The sequence below is a fragment of the Artemia franciscana genome, chromosome 13 (assembly GCF_032884065.1).
Source record: "Artemia franciscana chromosome 13, ASM3288406v1, whole genome shotgun sequence".
Lineage (NCBI taxonomy): Eukaryota > Metazoa > Arthropoda > Branchiopoda > Anostraca > Artemiidae > Artemia > Artemia franciscana.
This window is the reverse complement of record NC_088875.1, coordinates 48,962,773-48,982,923: the sequence shown is the minus strand read 5'-3', so window position 1 is coordinate 48,982,923 and position 20,151 is coordinate 48,962,773. Positions and strand designations below refer to the sequence as shown.

The window sequence follows — 20,151 nt, the reverse complement described above, 5'->3', positions numbered from 1 at the left end:
TATTAAATTGTCAATTCAGATTCATTAGTTATTTTCAGTAGTCTTAGTTATTATGGTGATTTTCTTTCTCTTTTGTTGATATTACCACAAATAAAAAAAAGAGCTTACAATAAAAATTGTCCTCAGTATAGTGTAAATGATGGTTTGATCTTTAGATGGCCTAAGGGGGGAGGGGGTATCCCTTCTCCTATTTACGTTAATTTATCTTCGTTTTAAGTTTGAATTGATAATTTATTGTTTAATTCCCTTCAATTAGGGTTTTATTTATTTATTGATAGTAATTTATGCTAGTTTTACCCCTGACTCCTAGGAAATTTAGCCTCATAGATTTAAAGATCTGCCTTCAGTTTTCCTAAATCATACCTTCTCAACTTAGATGCAAAACTTGTATGGCTATGTGGCTATGTTGGCTATGTGGCTATGGCTATGTTGTATGGCCATATGGCTATGCTTTTATTAATTTTTTAATTTACTGCTGATTGACAATTGGTACAAAACACAGACGAACTGAAAACAAAAAATAATAAAATTAGTAAACTTTTTATACAGCTTAGAGGGTTATCTCACCCCATTAAGGGGGGCACGGATACAATTACAACAGCATTTATTAATTATATCTGTAAAGAGTATTAATTAAGAATCAAATAGTATGTTTTTCTGTCTAATTTCTGTTCAATAATACATACTAGCAAAATCCAGTTTACCCACTGTTCTGAACTAAACAGTATAGCAACCAAATCTTTGCTTCGTTATATGCAGAAAATTTGCTTTCTACTGATATTCCAAATTGCTTCTACTTGAAGTGCATACTACCATTCCAATTTATGTGCAGGACTTTGCTAATTTTGTAGGTTTCAATAATTTTTATATTTATTTTTCACCAAATGTTGATTCAACTTCAAATTAATCAATTAATTCAATTTCAAACAAAACAATTAGCAATCTTTTGTACGTGGTATTGAGTTATACCCTAAAATTTTTTTAATAAAATAATGTGCTGGACCTCGCTATGGAAGGGGGAAGAGATCCAATTAGAATGGCATGGATACATGTCATATTCCTATCTATTTTTTGGAACGTTCATTTCTGTCCCATAAGGTAAAACCCCCGTACAAGAAAAAGGGGTGATTAAAATGGCCAAGGTGAAGAAGAAAAATCTACAAGGAAGCAATAAGATATCTAGAAGAGAGTTTGGGAGGCAATATTTCCTGTCCTGAAAACTTTCTCATCAAGTACTTTCTTAATAAATATTAACAAAAAATGTTCAGAAAGTCCCTGTTAATTCTATCATCTGCCATTTACCCCAGTGTGAATTTACCTGCTGAAATTTTGAACCTAATCACTATACCTAGATATTTAATGTGCCAAAATGGAAAAATTTTGGCTAGTCCCAGCACCTAATTTACACATAATTTAAAGACACACTGTCTATTGGCATATCTGAAAGTATTATTGTAATCTACCCCAACATGCATTAGCCGGATGGACACCAAAAGGTCCTAGGAATTTAACTCCCAAAAATTTGCTGTCACCTCACACTAACAAATGGCAACTCTGAAGCCATTATAAACTTTGTTTAAGATTTCAAAGAAGGCAATTGATCTTTCTAGACAGAGCTTACAGAAATCAACTCCTGAAGGTCTCTGGAAGTTTTATTCACCAAGGCAACATCAAGTTCTTTATTGTTAATTGCTAAACACAATTTTTACAGAAACAAATTGTCTGCCCTATTCTTTTGCCCTACTCTGTAATTACATACTAAAATTTGAATTAACTTACAAAGTCTATATCTAGACAGTCCACTTTTCATTTTTTTTATTTTTTTATAATTGTCAGTAATCAATTTACACAGAATTTAGTGGCCTGGACATATTTGCTATTACCACAGGGGAAAGACTAAATTATGAAAGAATCATCATAACCTACTTTAACATGCATTGGGGGAGTTGCATGGACAACAAGAAACAGGAGGCCACCAGGAATTTATCAACTGAAATTTTGTAGTAATTCACTTATCCTAGCCTAATACAAATAGTAAACCTGAACAAATTATAAGTTCTCTTTAATGTTTAAGAGAAAATAGGGTATCACTGTAGGAGAGGGCCTCTTCTGAAGGAAGCATCTTAAGGAGAACATCTTAACTTTTTCCGCGCCAAATTTTTTAAGTCATCTAAATATCCTTTGCTTGTAATCACATGGTTGCCAAATTCCAGTTCAAGCCTAAAGGCGCTCAGAGGCCTTTTAAATGAAGTAGGCTAATTCAGAGGATTTTTAAAAAACAATCAATTTAGAGGATGGAAACAACCAGGGTCTGATCCAGGATTTTTTTTTCAGGAGGGGGGTTGCAAAAGGTTTTTTTTCACATGGTTGTCAAATTCTGGTTTAAGTCTAAGGAACATAGAGGCCTATATATGTACCTTAGGGTTAAACCAGAATTTGACGACCATGTGAAAAAAAATCCTTTACCACCCACCCTGGAAAATAACCCCCCTTGGCTGGTTGGTTTCTAATCACTTTTGACTTATAGAAAAGGACAAACTCTCAATTTCTGGCATAGTGATTTCCATTTGAAAAAAATGTATGAAAGTAGCTTGTTTAGTTTTCTGGCAATGCACCCCCACACAGACTACAGCCTGGGTATATAAAAAACTAAAAGAAAACAATGCAATTCTTACTTTATAATATGCAGCATGTTTCTATTAATCAGATTATAATGTTTCCTTCCATTATTATTTAACTTTTAAAATCATTTCATACAATATTTTAATAAATTATGAACTCAATCACAGATAAAGATAAATTCCAGAGTATAGGAATGACCAGTTTGACAAAGGAGCTATGATATACAACTCATGAATCAATGGAGAAATACATGAGGGCAATATACATTAGGGGTGCATGTACAAAACACATTAGGGGGGAATTGTCAGAGTATTAACTACAATATTGAAAAGGAACATAAAATAAGGAATGAATGGTCTTACTTTTATTTTGTTTATGATGATTCCTTTAGAAGAGCCCTTCTCCTATGGTGTTACCAAAAGTAGTTTTAGGAATCAGCTCCTAAAAATCTGTGAGTTATTTCCACCTCAAACAAATATTTTCTTCATAAGTAAGATTTTAACACAAATGTGTTGAGAAAAACTGCCAAATCTACCTTATTGTTAATTTTAAGAAAGAAATCAAACAAAATAAATTTTCTGTTCAACAGTCTTCCAAAAAAAAATTACTTTTGCTTCAATTTTGTATTCTCTCCATCCCACCCCAAAGCTAGATATAGGCTAAGACTCTATAGCTTAAAATGATTTGATGGTCTTTATTTGTGTAATTCTTTGGTAAAGGTTAATAATAAGGGGCTATTGAGAACAAAACATGATAAAACAACCATTCTTGCTTCCCCCCCCCCCCCAGTGTGCTAATATATAGTCCAAATTATATATTTTCAATGTATTTCACTACCCATCACTCTTATTTTTCAAGTTCTTGTTTCATCACAGTTGATTCAATTTACAGGTGCACAGGTTGAAACAAGTAATATACATTATGAATATCAATAGGAAATTTATAATTATGGATATATATTTGCACATTAGGGGGGGGGGGTAATGATAGCAGAGCTGTATGCAAAATGTGTTAGCTACAACTATTCTGCATATATGAAGTATAAAGTTGAGATGGTTATGGCATGTTTTTCAGATGAAGGATTACATATTGCCAAAGATTGTACTTTTTGACTAATCATATAAGGGCAAACAAAAGGCAAGTTATCCCTGGTATGGTGGGAGGATGTCATAAGGAAAGATTTAAGGGAAATAGGAACTTCCTTGAAGGGTATAAAGAGGAAGGAACTGAATAGATTGGGATGGAGAAGCACTGTTCATAGCTGTGTTGGCCTCTGGCAGCTTGGTGCCACATACTTGGTGGCAGCTTGGTGCATAGATGTGTGGCAGCTTGGTGCCACATACTTGGTGGTAGCTTGGTGCATTGCTGTGTGGCAGCTTGGTGCCACGCACTTGGTGCATAGCTGTGTGGCAGCTTGGTGCCACATACTTGGTGGTGGCTTGGTGCATAGCTGTGTGGCAGCTTGGTGCTGTACTGAGCTCTTAGTAATAGTAGTAAGAAATTTTTTTTTAACATGCTTCCTTCTCAGTAGCCCCTAATCTAGAACTTTACCAAATTTTCTTGTAATTGGCTTTATTTAGGGTTATCTTAAAATTATCTTAAATTGCATTGTCCAGCAAAATAAGGCAAAAATCGTGTAGATTTGGAGTTGTTGGTCAGTGATGATGGAGAGCCATTGACTCAATTGCATCCCACTCTGTCATCTATGTTTTAATGGACCAACTCTTGTCAAAAGTAATCTTAAAGGTATAAACAGAGGGAGCAATGACTACAGTATCAGAAAGACTGTTTGAATGGGCAATCACTCTATCAGAGAAGTAGCAATTGTGAACTCTGGCATCTCCCGTCTTCCAGGCCAACTTCATACTATGTCCCCTTGTGCTGGAGGATTCATCAAACTGAAATGGCTTTTGACCTGAAAGGGCTTGGTTATGAAGCAACTATTGATGATAAATAAGTACAAAGATAATGCTAAACCCACAAAATTGGCAAATTTTTTATATAGTCTAAACTAGAGCTAAATCAGCCATCATTTAGGAGTAGGAGAGATGCAATTATAGCAGCAGTGATTACTAACCTAGGGTAATCTAGAGCTAGTTTACAAGAACATTGAATGGGCAATTGAATGCTATATGTTTTTTTTTTCTGTCTTATTTATGTCCAATAAGCAACATTAATTTGTGGTATTCCAACTCACCTTTCCAATCTGGTTGACTTGTGTTTCTACAATTACTGAAAAAATATCTTGCAGTACCACATGAATTTTACAAGGTTGAGTTCCTCAAGGGTTCAGTTGCATGGTGCTTCTGTTTCAAGGAGATTCAGTTGCAATGGGGTTCAGTTAAATAGAGTTGAGTTGCACAAGGGTTCAGTTAAATGGGGTTCAGTTACACGAGGTTCAGTTGCAAGGGGGTTCAGTTATGCAGTGTTTCAGTTGCAATGGAACCACTTGAATGTGTACATAAACACAAATTAAATGCCCGGTAATTTGAAGCACTGAGCCCCAAGTTCTGACCTTTTGTATTAAACTTTGTAATTCTTATGCTTCTTCTTAAAGGTCACTTTCAGCTTCAATGGAAGCGCTTTCAGTCAGTCCAATCAGCTTCAATGAATAGGCCTTGTTAAAAAAAAAGAATATTGAACAATTTTTGACACATTTCAAAATCCTCTGTAAGCTATTAACTTATCTTTTATGTTTTTATCCAATTTTAGATGACAAGTATGCCATCTGCTCCTTTAGTGGTTTTCAGTCTAATGTCAAACTGGCAGAAGATCTTATTAAAGAAGCTGAAGGAAACTATTTGAAAATAGGACATTCAGAAATTTCTGTCCCAGAGGTAGATTTAGTATACTTTTTTGTTCGCGGACATAGCTACAGGACTTGGGAGTTTAATAGAGTGTTGTAATTTTAATAAGACAGGTGAGGGACATGGTGGAGGATGATTCCCTATTGATAATGACCAAGTAAATCTGGGTTGAACTCTGTCAGATCCATCTGCCAAGGTCTTTAGCCAAATTTTTTGGTTTTGCATATAACAGATAAATGTTTGCAAGGTGTAATTTTACAAGGTTTAAGACATGGAAGCCAGTATACTGCATATTGTAATGGATTGACAATGCTTAATTTCACCTTTCTCTTGTGAAAGGTTTCCAGCAAGTGATGAACCAAGATTTTGAATTTCTTGTCCAGGAATGTGTCCCCTGAGCATCCAAAAATAGCTAGAATCTATCCACCTCGAGATCTTAAAAACTGGGGGTTAATTTTTGGTAAATATCTAGATTAACAGAGTAGGCCTATTGTGTTCAGATAGCTAAGAAACAGGCTTAATTCTAGAATCAGAATTTCATCTTGAATTCAAATATGACAAGATTTCCATTGCAAATTCAATTTTAACCTAACTTAACTCTTGCAACTATTTTGCTCCTAAGTGCAAATTAAAGTAACTAAGGTTAACCAGTAAAATTATAGCAGTTCATATAACTGGCTTACCAATAAAGTGAACATATCACTTGATGCCTTTTTTTATACTCTTTACAAATATAATAATTGCTTCTACCTTAAATTCAGATTTAAGCACTTTTTAACCTAACCTAACCAAACCTAACCTTATTATAAATAATTCTAGCACTGCAAAAATGTAGTATTATTTTGTGGAAAACAAGCAATAAGTCATACTTTAATTAAGATTCATCATTTTTAAGAGCTTAAAAAGTGCTTAAATTTGAATTTGTGGTAGAAGTGATTATTATATTTGTAAAGAACATAAAAAAGGCATCAAGTGATATGTTTGCTTTATTGGTAAGTCAGTTATATGAACTGTCATAATTTTTTGAAAATTTGTCATTTTTGAGAGCTCAAAAAATGCTTAAATCTCAATTTAAGGTAGAAGCAATTATTATATTCATAAAAAGTATAAGAAAAGGCATCAAGTGGTATATTCACTTTATAGGAAAGCCAGTTATATGAACTGCTATAATTTTACTGGTTAACCTATCCTTTCTAACCTTACCCAAATTAAATAAAAAAAACTAAATTTTTTAGCTGAAAGTAAGGAGCGACATTAAAACTTAAAACGAACAGAAATTACTCCTTATATGAAATGAGTTGTCCCCTCTGCAATCCCTTGCTCTTTACACTAAAGCTTTTAATTGTTTTAAAAAGTAGAATTGTGGCAAAGAGTCAAACTTTAGCATAAAGAGCACATATAGCTTACACATAATTTGAACCTAATACCTTTTCGATGGGAAACCAAACGTTCCATGCATTATTTTCAAATTTGCCTGCGGGTAGAAATGCCAACTTACGACATTTCAGACAGTTCGTGGTAACGAACTGTAGTAAGGAGCGACCCGGCTCAATAGTAAAAGAAACTCTAAAAAACGGAATTTTGATACCAATAGATATATCAAAAGAATTAGATTTTTATGCTGATTTTAAATATATAAAATTCGTCAAATTTAGTCTTACTCATCAATAGTTACGAGCCTGAGAAAATTTGCCTCGTTTTTGAAAATAGGGGGGAAAACCCCTAAAAGTCATACGATCTTAACGAAAATGACACCATCGCATTCAGCGTATCAGAGAACCCTACTGTAGAAGTTTCAAGCTCTTATCTACAAAAATGTGGAACGTCGTATTTTTGCCAGAAGACCGATCACGGGTGCGTGTTTATTTGTTTGTTTGTTTGTTTTGTTATTTTCCCCAAAGGTGATCGTATCGACCCAGTGGTCCTAGAATGCTGCGAGAGGGCTCATTCTAACGGAAATAAAAAGTCCTAGTGCCCTTTTTAAGTGACCAAAAATTGGAGGGCAACTAGGCCCCCTACCACGCTCATTTTTCCCCAAAGTCAATGGATGAAAATTTTGAGATATCCATTTTGTTCAGCATAGTCGAAAAGCATGATAACTGTGTCTTTGGGGCTCACTTACTCTCCCACAGTCCCCAGGGGAGGGGCTGCAAGTTACAAACTTTGACCAGCGTTTACATACAGTAATGATTATTTGGAAGTGTACAGGCCTTTTCAGAGTGATTTTTTGGTTGAAGGGGGGGTTGAAGGGAGGGAGCTACGTGGGAGGATCTTCCCTTGGAGGAATTTGTAATGGGAGAAGAGAAATTCCATGAAGGGGGCGCAGGATTTTCTAGCATTATTTTTTTTAAAACAGTGAAAAAATAAATATGAAAAAGTTTTTTCAACTGAAAGTAAGGACCAGCATTAAAACTTAAAACGAACAGAGATTATTGCGCATAGCGGGGGTTCATCTCTTCCTAAATAGCTCGCTCTTTACGCTAAAGTATTTTTAGTAATTTCAAATATTTATTCTACAGCCTTTGTGATTCAGGGGTCAGTCTTAAAGAATTGGGACAAAACTAAAGCTTTAGTGTAAAGAGTGAGGTATTAACGAGGGGGAAAACCCCCTCATATACATTATAAAATATACGAATATAGAAGTTCGTTACGTATGTTAATTTAAAAGTTATGTATATTTTTTAGTTATAAAAACCTTCGTTAAAAATTAAAAATTCTAGTTGCCTTTTTAAGTAACCGAAAAATCGGAGGGCAACTGATCAATCAAACTAATAAAATCTAATCAAAACTAAGAGAAAGACATTTAGCAAAAAAAAATTAATATGGAAATTTCGTTTTAATTATTCATTTGCGGAGAGCCAAAATCAAATCATGCATTAATTCGAAAACGTTCAGAAATTAAATAAAAAAAACAAGTTTTTTTTAACTGAAAGTAAGGAGCGACATTAAAACTTAAAACGAATAGAAATTACTCCATGTATGAAAGGGGCAGTTCCTCCCTCAACTCCCTCCCTCTCTTTACGCTAAAGTTATTTACTGTATAATAAAGTAGAATTGAGAGAAAGAGTAAAACTTTATCGTAAAGAGCGGGACATTGAGGAGGAAACGCCCCTTTCATACACGGAGTAATTTCAGTTTATTTTAAGTTTTAATGTCGCTCCTTACTTTCAGTTAAAAAAAACTTGTTTTTTAAATGTTTAATTCTTTAAAGAGGATACATTTTCTTGTTCCTGGTCACAATGACGTAAAAGGGAAAAAAAGTGACATATTGTAGAGATTTGGGATATAAAAGGGCAAAAAAGGACATAAATTTATGACCAAAAATGAAACATTTCCCTGATGGATATATATTATAGTCAGTATTTCGCTTAAAAGAAGTTGTCTGGAAATTAAAAGGCCTAGTACCCTTTTTAATATTTGAAAGTGATTGGAGGGCAACCGGCCCTTCCCCCATCATTTCACCAATAGTTATTTTGTTCAGCGTAATTGAAAGGTCCTGACATTATGTCTTTGAGGATGACCACCCCCCGTAGCCCTTGGGGCAAGGGTTGTAGCTTATGCCCTAGGAGCCTATAGGGTTTATATAGAAAGGGTGGTCGTATTAGCTTTGGAGGGGGCTCATTGGGTTTTTAATCAGAAGTTTTAGTGCCTTTTTAATATTTGAAAGGGATTGGAAGGCAATTAGCCCCCCCACGTCCATTATTTCCCCAAACACATCCAATCAAAATTTTGGGTATAAATTTTGTTCAGCGTAGTTGAAAGGCCCGGAAATTATGTCTTTAAGGATGATACCCCCTCCCATAGCCCTCAGGACAAGGGTTCCAGGTTATGCTCTTGGGGCATATAATGTTTTTATAGAAAGAGTGGCCGTACTAATGTCGGAGGGGGGGGGGCTCATTAGATTGGAAATCATAAGTTTTAGCGACCTTATGAGAGCTAAAGTGATCGGAGGGCAGTTAGCCGCCTCTACCATACGTTGTATTTTATTCGAATACATCCAATAAAAATTTTGAGATAGCCATTTGTTCCAAAAATGTCCAAAGATCACATGATGAGGCCTTTGGGGTTGAACCTCCTCCCCAGAGTGTGGGAGCAACGGCTGTAAGTTATGCCCGAGAGCATAATTTTTATGGAAGGGTAGTAGAATGAGCTTTAGAGGAGGCTCCTTTAATTACAAATCTACAGTTCTAGTTCCCTCTTAAGAGTAAAACGTGAGGGAGAGCAATTAGCCCCCTCCCTTATGTCTTCTTTTCCCCCAACGTGTCGGAGTGAAATTGTGAGATAGCAATTTGATTCAAAATAGTCAAAAGAGCATGTAACAATGTCTTTAGGGTGGAAACAATTCGTGACAGCCCAGGGGCAAGGGTTGGAAGTTATGCCCCGGGGTACTTAAGATTTTTTTGGAAGGGATGACCGCATAAAGTTCAGATCAGATAGAGCTCTTTTGGAAGTCGGAATTTGGAGTGCCTTTTTAAGAGTCGAAAGTGAATGGAGAGCAACAAGCCTCCCCTCTGGCCTATCATTCCCCAAAACATATCCGATCAGAATTTTAAGGGTTGTACTTTGTCTAGCATTGTTGAAAGGTCCAGTAATAATATATTAGGGGATGCCAACCTCTCCGAAGTCCTCAGGACAAAATCTGTAAGTTAGACGTTTCGTTCATGCATGTTTGAACTTTACTTTCCAAAAAGACGAATGGCATTCATATGAACCTTTGAGAGAATGTTCGGCGGACTGTTGAAATGAGTCAAAACACGTTAGGTGTGCATGGATTGCCAAAGAGGCGTAACTCAGGAATGACTGAGTATATTAATTTGGAACCCTCAGAAAATGACAAGGGAGATGATCAAAAAGGTAAAATTTGCATGCTACCACTACTACTAAACTACCGCTACTGCTAATAGCAAACTACTCCATTTGCAATATTGATGGGAAATTTGAACAAATCAAAAGACCCTACACATTGTCAAAAGAGCGTATCTCAAGAAATCATTTGAGTATTGAGTATTGGTACTTTCAGAGAATGCTAAAAGGGGAAGATTAGTTATCCAAAAGAGTATATGTGCACGCTACTGACTCTGTTAGGATTCTTCGAATGTTTAACTATTAGTAATAAACAGTAAAAAACATAGTTTTGATTAAAGAGTGAAATAGGCTTATATTCGTGATGTATGGCTTAACTACTACTACTGCGAACAACTCACAACAGCATCAAGCTGCCTGAGGCCCACGCAGCTATGCACACTTCTTCTTCATCCCAATCCATTCAAAACCTCCCTATTTACGCCCTCCCAGCAAGTTCCCAATTTCCTTTAAATCTTTCTTTATGTCATCCTCCAATCTCAACCGCGGACGACCTGCTTTCCGCTTACCCCTAGAAAGTTGGCTGAAAATTACACTCTTTGACAATCTGTCATCCTTCATCCGCAGAACGTGCCCTAGTCATCTCAATCTTTCTCTGATTACAACCCTAGAAATCGGGATTGAATCACTCTTTTTATATAGCCTACTGTTTGATTTACGGTCAGTCAGTCAGGTACCCAGAACAATTTGTAGGCAATTTTTATGGAAAATATCTAGCAAATCTTCATCCCGTTTTCGGAGCGCCCATGCTTCAGAGCCATATTTGACTGCAGTCATCATAGTAGCTTTTAATATTCTAATCTTGGTTTGCAGACTTATCTGTCTATTCTTCCAAACTTTTTTTAACTATGAAAAAAACACCCGAGCCTCGACTATTCTACTTTTAACTTCTTCACTGCTTTCAATGTCTTTAATAATAATATTACCAAGGTAAGGAAAGTTGTCCATCTGATCAATCATTTTGTTACCCAATGTCAGCTTTTCATCTTCACGTATTCCTAGCCTTAGCTACTTAATCTTCTTAGCATTTATTTTCAAATCCATTCTAGTACCCTGAACTTTCAAAACCTCTAAAAGTTTATTCATTTTGCTCAAATTTTCATCTAGGATGCTTAAATCATCAGCATAATCTAAGTCCAGGAGGGTTTTTCCTCTCCATTTGATTCCGTGGTCTCCCATTGCCTTTCCTGTGCCTCTTAAGGCGAAATCCATCAAAACAATCCACATTAAGAGGGATAGAACACAACCCTGCTTAATTCCTGATTTAATATGAAACCAGCTGCTAATCTCATTGGCAGCCGCTAACTATTTTGATATAAAGAATGAAAAAGATCAAAAATGGATTTTTTAAGGCCAAATGAGAATACTGAAAAAGCATACAAAGCGCATATTTAGAGGACAACCGCCTCTCTTCTTCAGTGCGAACAAAATGATGTATATAAGAAAAATGCAGAAGAAAAAGTGAACAAAAAAAACGCGGAAAGTCAATGTGGAAAAAATAGAAAACCAATGAAAAAAACAAAAAATTAAAAGATAAATAAAATTCGATAAAAGCCAAAAACCATAAGAATTAAAACCAAATACCTAAACACGATAAAGTGAGTGATTCGCCAATACCTGATTTGCAAAAAATCCAAACAAATTAGAACTGTCATCGACTGATACTAGTGAATAACTGAACAATAACAGAAAAATTCATTCACTCACATCGAAACGAACCAGCAATTAAATAAATCAGATAACTATGTCATCTGATATCTGATTTTAATAATTGCATTCCTTGCAGACACCCTTTGAGACCTAAGGGGTTGTTGACGTGTTTGATTATGTGATTGGAAACACATCAACCACTCTTTGGTCTCAAAAAGGGTTTGCAAGGAATGTAATCGATTTTTTAATTGCTGATTCGTTTTGTTTTGTGTAAATTAATTTTGTCTTTTATTTTTTCATTTGTTATCCTCATCCTCTTTTATTTCAAAGTTCTTGTATTGTTGGCGGTTGTCCTCTCAAAATATTCGCTTTGAGGTTTTTTTCTGTATTCTCGTTTGGCCTTAAAAACCTTGTTTTTGATCGTTTTCTTTCTTTATATTATGGCAGGCCAATGTGGTTTGAGAAATTATCTTAATCACTTTAATATATTTGTCTGGAATACCATACAAAGATAAAACCTTTGCTAAAGCTCTTCTATCAACAAAATCGAACGCATGCTCATAATCTATAAAACTGAGTTCTATGGTGCTTGATAACTCAGGCACTTCCAAAATTATTAACCTAAGAGTGAAAATTTGATCGATACATCCTCTACATTTTCTTCTACGGCACTGTTCTTCTCTTAAAACTTTGTCTATAGCATCCTTCAGCCTAAAAAGTGTCATAGTACTAAGTAATTTGCTACCTACTGAGACCAAACTAATGCCTTGATAATCAACGCACTCACTTTTATCACCATTATCTTACAATGGTTTAAGGCTAATCATCTTTATTTGTGGCCAATGATATTTTCCCTATGCTATAAAAGCGGGAATAACAACTGCGTTTTAAGTGATTTTGCGCTGATTTTTTTTTCTGACGACTCCCGAGTTTGAAAGGAAAATGATGTTGGTTTCACTTTTTCGATATTCTGTTATCTTTTGTGGGAAAAAAAGAAATCAAGTTATTTTAGTTTGCTGAGTAAAAATTCAGTAGATGGGAAATAGAAGTAGATATTTTTTCAGTTGTTTCTGCAGATATTAAAAAAATGTTGGCTACAGAATTGTTATTTTTTTTAAGGTGCAAAAAATTATTTTTAGTTTTCATCATTTTCTTGCTATAAGGCATGAAATCTGCTCTATCGCTCGATTTTTAATTTATTTCCCCACTGTTTCCCGCTTGGTAGCGTTGTTTTGTCAGCCAATAGGAAGAAGGCCTGCAATTTTCATTGGACTCTGTTTTGTATTGAATAAAAAAAAACAAGTTTTTTTAACTGAAAGTAAGGAGCGATTAGAAAAGAAAGCCTGCAAACTGAAATAAAAATTTTAATGTCTCAATAAAATGTATAAATTAATAAAAATGTAAAAAGTGTAACAGGGAAAAGAGGATTAAAATGACCCAGAATGTCCAGTAACAAGTGTAAAAGAATGTCTTTCAAGCTTTAGAGACCAGAAAAAGGTTACTTTCTCGAAAAAAGATTCAAGTTTAAAAGGTTGCTTGAACTTGAAGGTCGTTTGGGGAGCTACGGGCACTGGAGGTGGATATTCTACATTGTGTGAATTCTTCGGAGTGCTTGGAGTGAAGTCAATGTTGCAAGTAGTTTATTCCCGTATTGAAAGATAGCTGGGTAATGCTTGGATGAATAGTTTGTCGGAAATCTTGCTAGAAAATGGACGAGAGGCCTTACAATTAGCCATTCATGAAGATAGGTATAAAGGGGACTCATACAGGACAAAAGTGATATGTGATGGAGGCTGGAATAAGTGTAGGAAAGCGTATGATTATTCAGCGCAAGGTTGTGTAGCAGTTATCATAGATGCATTTGCAGAAATTATTACGTTTACGTTATTAGGGGGAAGGATGTCACCTCCTAAACACCTTGCCGTTCAAGCTAAAGTTTTTAGCATTTTTAAAAACGCTTCCTATTGTTCTAATCAAACGACTCTTGTGTTTCAGGAGACTTTTTTTTAAAAAATTTTGGACAAAGGAGGCGGATAAAGAAGGATAGCTTTATCCTGATGGCAAACCCACCCAAAATATATAATAATTTCTATTTGTTTTAAGTTCTAATGTTGCTCCTTGTTTTCAGTTGAAGAACTTTGTTTTTACTTAATTTCTTATTATTTTTAAAATAATGCCAGAAAATCTGACTCCGCCTTCACGGTAAAATCCCCTTCCCAAGGAAGCATCCTTTAGACAATTTAATCCCGGTGAAAATTTACCCAGGACAAATTATCAATATCTCCGTGCGTAAAATTGAGTCGGCAAAGATAAAGCAAGACCTATAAAAATAATTTCGTATTGGAATTCTGAGAAAGTCCCCCATGATATAACTTTCCCTAAAAGTTCACCCCCCCCATCTCCCTGAAGCTTCCCTCCACATGGAAAATTCTCCCCGTGAAAAATGATTCCAGCAGAAAATTCGCCCGCCACCCCAAAAATGAATGCATTCTTACCATAAACAGATACTCTGCGTAAGCAACGGGAAAAAATTTTAACTTTAAGACCTTTCCCCAGGGGCTATGGGGAGTCATGCTATCTACAAAGGATAGTTACTGGGCTTTTTAATTATGCTGAACAAAATGGTTATCTCAAAATTTGAATCGCCAGTTTTGGGAAAAGGGGCATGGGAGGGGGTCTAGTTACTCTCCAATCTTTTTGGTAACTTAAAAAAGACACTAGAACTTTTAATTTCCGTTCAAATGAGCTCTCTTTCGACATTCTAGCACCACTGGGTTGATACGATTACCCCCGGGAAAAAACGAAACAAACAGTGCTTAAATTTGAATTTGTGGTAGAAATGATTATTATATTTGTAAAGAATGTAAAAAAGGCATCAAGTGGTATGTTTGCTTTATTGGTAAGTCTGTTATATGAACTGTCATAATTTTTTGAAAATTTGTCATTTTTAAGAGCTCAAAAAGTGCTTAAATCTCAATTTAAGGTAGAAGCAATTATTAGATTTATAAAAAGCATAAGAAAAGGCATCAAGTGGCATATTCATTTTATAGGAAAGCCAGTTATATGAACTGCTATAATTTTACTGGTTAACCTATCCTTTCTAACCTTACCCAAATATAACCCATATTATAGCAAATATATATTACATTTATTATGACCCATTATATATTGCATTTATTGATTCTTGATTTTATCACAGTCAGTTTATTTTACAGGTAAACTGAATTTCCGTTCTAGATCGCCAGTTTTGGGAAAAGGGGCATGGGAGGGGGTCTAGTTACTCTCCAATCTTTTTGGTCACTTAAAAATGGCACTATAACTTTTAATTTCCGTTCAAATGAGCTCTCTTTCGACATTCTAGGACCACTGGGTTGATACGATTACCCCCGGGAAAAAACGAAACAAAAAAATAAGCACGCATCTGTCATCAATCTTCTGGTAAAAAAAAATTATGAAATTCCACATTTTTTCAGACAGGAGCTTGAAAACCTCTACAGTAGTACGCTGAATCTGATGGCGTGATTTTTAATATGATTCTTTGACTTTAGGAGGTGTTTTCTCTCTTTTTCGAAAACCAGGAAAGTTTTCTCAGGCTTTCAGTCTTTGGTAGGTAACACAAAACTTTATATTTATAATCAGCATTATAAGCCGATTCTTTTGAAATATCTATTGGTATTAAAATTCCATTTTCTGGGGTTTCTGTTAGCATTGAGCCGCGTCACTCCTTATTTATAGTTTGTTATTGCGAACTGTTTGATAAGATCGTTTTTTATTAATTTTAACCTCGAAAATGATCTTCTCCAGGAGCAACAGTTACATGAATTTAAAAAAATATTTCCCAGTTTAAAAAAGGTGTTCATTTTGATGGCAGGGTGGGGCCACTAGAACGCGGGGCGCGATCTAGCCCAATTGTTCCAATAGCCCTCTATCCGGCTCTGTTTACTTGTTCATATGAAGGCCATTTGTCAAACCAAAAAGTCATAAAGAAGAGATTACAGGCCTTTTGCTTTCGTTGTTGCATTTTAATGGGGGGTATCTTCTATAGAAGCGGGTCTTTAGACTCTTTCTGTGAAATCGCAAACTTTTCCTTATTCTTGCGTTTCTTGTATTTCCATACAAATTGTCATAATTTTTTATTTCCATATATCCATATGCCTCCGAGAGGTAGTATTTCCTCCAAAATACGTTCATTAGTACGCGTATGCATTGATTCATTCCTTTACGAACTTGTCCTATGTTGTATAGGTATCTAATAAATTAGAATTTAGAAATTTAGAAGTATAATTTAATTTAATTCTGTTTGTATACTACTTGTTTTTTGTAGTAAATTTATTATGGAAAGGCGGATTAGTCTTCTTAGTTAGAATCATACCGAGAAGCGCAAAAACACATATGCGCAAACACAGGCACAAGTCAACACACAAAAAAACACACACACATCGAATTACCAATCATATACTTTTTGTATGATGCAAGCTATACAAGAATCATGTTAGCAGGAATCTCTCTGGGTTCGGTATTGGGGGAGGGGGGTAAATCGCAAAAAAGTGAAAAACCAGGTGGATTAAACTAAAAATATTAGATACAATTAGAAAATTCGTTAGCTCTATATTTCTAAGCATTTAGTTCATTTCCAAAAGTGAAAAAATTGGTGTAAGAAATTCACAGTTTTCACCCACCTTCTCTCCCCTCAAGTCCTTTCGAGAAAAAAAACCAAAAGCAATCGGAAATGGTAAATTCTGTATTTCTTATTTATTGACTTGCAAAATATGAAATGTGTTTTCATCTAATTCGATTCAAAGTAAGTACTGACACATACACGGAGTAGAGGAGGGTTCATAGTAACCTTGTCCCCTAGAAATATAAAGATTTTACAATTTCTCGTACAAGTTCTTCCATAACTTAACAAGTTCTTCCATAAGAAAATACTATTTTTAGCTCAGCAGTGGTTATATTTTCTTTTACATTTCATAACCTGTTCATCTAATTTGTTCTTCATAGAATCTAACGTGTTTTTACTAAATCAAATTAATTAAAACAAGTTTTTTTTAACTGAAATTAAGGAGCCACATTAAAACTTAAAACGAACAGAAATTATTCCGAATATGAAAGGGCCTCCTCAACGCCCCCCTCTTTACGCTAAATTTTGACTCTTTCTCACAACTCTACTTTCTGAAACAATAAAAACTTTAGCGTAAAAAGTGTGGCGTTGAGGAGAAGACAGCTCCTTTCATATAGGGTATAATTTCTGTTCGTTTTAAGTTTTAATGTCGCTACTTACTTTCAGTTAAAAAAAACTTGTTTTTTAATTTAATTTCTGAACGTTTTAAATTAATGTAAGTTTTTAACTTGGCTCACCGTATATGAATAATTAAACCGAAATTTGCATATTAATTCTACTTTTTTTAGCTAATAATAACCTTTTAATAACCTAAGTTTGATTTTTATTCCAGTTGTCTAAGAATGTCCCCTGAATCACAGAGGCTGTTTAATTAGAATAATAACCTTTTTTGAAGTTAAAAAAGGAACTTTAGCATAAGAGCGAGCTATTTAGGAGAGGCATCCCCCCTCATATACCTAATATTATCTGTTCGTTTTAAGTTTTAATGTTGCTTATTACTTACAGTTGAAAAAATTTGTTTTTTATTTAATTACCTTACCTTAGACCTTAGATCCTCCTGAGCCATCGGTTGCACATAGGGCGTCGACAAAGTCTATCCATTCATCACGAAGCTCTGCGGCTGCAGTGATATCTTCCCATTGCGGAGTGGGGGAAATGTTTGCCTTTTTCAGGTCCCGATCATACTGCCTCCACAGTGTGTGTTTTGGTCGGCCTCGTCTTCGTGTTCCTTCAGGCTGCCACTGATACACTCTTGAGGGCAGTCTGTCTTCGGGCATGCTTAGAACGTGACCCAAATATGTCCATCTTCGTTTCTTCAAAACTTCGGTCACTATGGGCTGGTTTGTTTTCAGCCGGATTTCCCTATTGGTAATTTTCGGATGCCAACTGATTTTGAGGATCCTTCGAAGGCAAATGTTTTCGAATCCAAGGATACGTTTCTCAAGTTGTTGGTTGAGTTTCCAACATTCACTGGCGTGCATCAATATAGACAACACATTGCTGTTGAACAGGCGCAACTTTAAACGGAGTGAGTATTTGTTGCTTCTCCAAATTGGTGTTAGTCTGTTGAAGGCACCTGATGCTTGTCCAATCCTTCTCTTGATTTCAAATGTTACATCGCCAGTATTTTCTATCCAGCTTCCTAAGTATTTAAATTCTTGGACCTGTTCAACAGATTTATCGGAGCATTGAAGAGTTAGGGGGGAACCAGATGTGGACAAACTTTTTGATTTGTCGACGTTGATCGACAATCCGACCTCTCGGGCTTTTCTCTGAGATCTCATCAAATAGCAGCTATAATCGATCTTTGGCGCCTTCTAGTAGTACTGCATCATCTGCAAAGTCAAGATCTTCGAGCTGTTTGTTGTTGACGTTTACTCCATAGCCCGTAGACTGTCTGAGTACGTAGTCCATAACTATTGTAAATAAAAGTGGTGATAATACACATCCTTGCTTGACACCAGTCATGATTTTGAAGTATGTTGTAACTCCGTTTTCTGTTCGAACACAGCATTCTGTTTCTTTGTACAGGGCAATAATAGTTCTACTATCTTGGGGGGTATTCCATAGTATTTGAGGATTTTCCATAAGATTTTTCGGTCAACCGAGTCAAAGGCCTTTTCTAGGTCAATGAAAAGAAGATATAGCTTTTTATACCATTCCTTTGAGTCTTCAACCACCATTCTCACTGTGAAAATTAGGTCTGCACATGATCTTCCAGGTCGGAAGCCGTGTTGTTCATCACGAAGATGTTGGTCCAGTTTCTGCTGTAGGCGTTGTAGTATAATAATTGACAAAAGTTTACTAGGTATCGACATTATGTTACTACCTCTCCAGTTTCCACAAACAAGGGCATCGCCTTTTTTGAAGAGCTTATTAATGGTTCCTTTCGTCCAGTCACTGGGCACTTTCTGGTCACTCCATATCTGAGTTAGCAGCTCAACACAAACTGTCATGCAGTCACGGACTTTTATTTAATTGATGATCGTTTTTTGAATGATGTCGGGAAATCCAGCTTCCCCTTCATGGAAAATTCCCTTCCCCACCAGAAATTTCTCCTTGGAAATACTCTCCAACATAAATTAAATTAGTGATGTTTGTGGAACTAATTTTTGCGGAAAGTCATAGTAACAGAACGGCCAAAGAAGTCGAAACTATTTTTATGAAAATGAAAGTCACAAGTTGAGCAATTCTCAAATGACTGAAATGAATGAAAGAAAAGATCTTTAAAAGATATAGCGTAATAATTTATGCTCGTTCTAAGTTTTAATGTTATTCCTTACTTTCAGATGGAAAAAAGCTTGTTTTTTTATTTAATAACAACCACAAGCCGAAGACATACAATATCTTTGGTTTATTATCACATAAAAATCATAGTTATGAGGCTTTTTAAGATAAAACTAAATGCTAAGGTTGGATTGAAAACAACACAAGCAAATTATTGCTTATATCAGCCATTATTTAAAAAAAATTCTAACTTTAGCGTAAAGAGCGAGGTATTGACGAGGGGGCGAATTTCTATATGTTTGTAATATTAGGGGGTTCGCCCTTTCGTCAATACCTCGCTCTATACGATAAAGTTCGAACTCTGTTCCAATTCTTTAAGAATGACCCCTGAATCACAAAGGCCGTTTAATTAGAATGATTAGCTCTTTTGAAATTACTAAAAATAATTTTTGCGTAAAGAGCGATGTATTGACGAGGGAACGAACCACCTCATATACGTAATAATTTCTGTTTGTTTTAAGTTTTAATTTTACTCCTTACTCTCAGCTGAAAAAATTTGTTGTTTTTTTTTCATTTCTGATTGTTTTTTATAGAATGCTGGGAAATGCAGCACCCCCTTCATGGAAATTCTCTTCCCCCATGAAAAAATCCTCCATGGAAATATTCTCAAACGTAACCAAATCCCCCTAACCCCCACCAGAGAAAATCCCCCAGAAAACGTCTGTATGCTTACCAATAACCAATATTACATTTAAACAATGGGCAAAGTTCATAACTGTGTTTCTCCTTTTTTCGAAAATAAGGCAAAAATTCTTAGGCTCGTAACTTTTGATGTGTAAGACTAAACTTGATGAAACTTAT

General features: G+C 35.4%; 3 protein-coding genes across 3 annotated transcripts in view; 1 reads left to right on the top strand and 2 right to left on the bottom strand.

The window, feature by feature from the left end:
• Window positions 1-11,930, bottom strand: part of LOC136035034 (zinc finger protein 91-like) — an 88,711-nt gene extending 76,781 nt beyond the window's left edge. The window contains exon 1 of the mRNA XM_065716634.1: window positions 11,910-11,930. The gene's annotated coding sequence lies outside the window, so the exon portion shown is untranslated. The remainder of the gene's footprint in view (window positions 1-11,909) is intronic.
• LOC136035033 (SLIT-ROBO Rho GTPase-activating protein 1-like) overlaps window positions 5,337-20,151 on the top strand; it is a 239,328-nt gene continuing 224,513 nt past the window's right edge. Inside the window, exon 1 of the mRNA XM_065716632.1 lies at window positions 5,337-5,459. The gene's annotated coding sequence lies outside the window, so the exon portion shown is untranslated. The remainder of the gene's footprint in view (window positions 5,460-20,151) is intronic.
• On the bottom strand, window positions 17,604-18,347 carry LOC136034340 (uncharacterized). The gene has a single exon (XM_065715474.1). It carries the CDS (start codon window positions 18,345-18,347, stop codon window positions 17,604-17,606), a length of 744 nt encoding a protein of 247 aa, XP_065571546.1.

Excerpts from the sequence above, each read along its gene's own strand:
- LOC136034340 (XM_065715474.1), bottom strand. The coding sequence starts at position 18,347 with ATGAGATCTCAGAGAAAAGCCCGAGAGGTCGGATTGTCGATCAACGTC.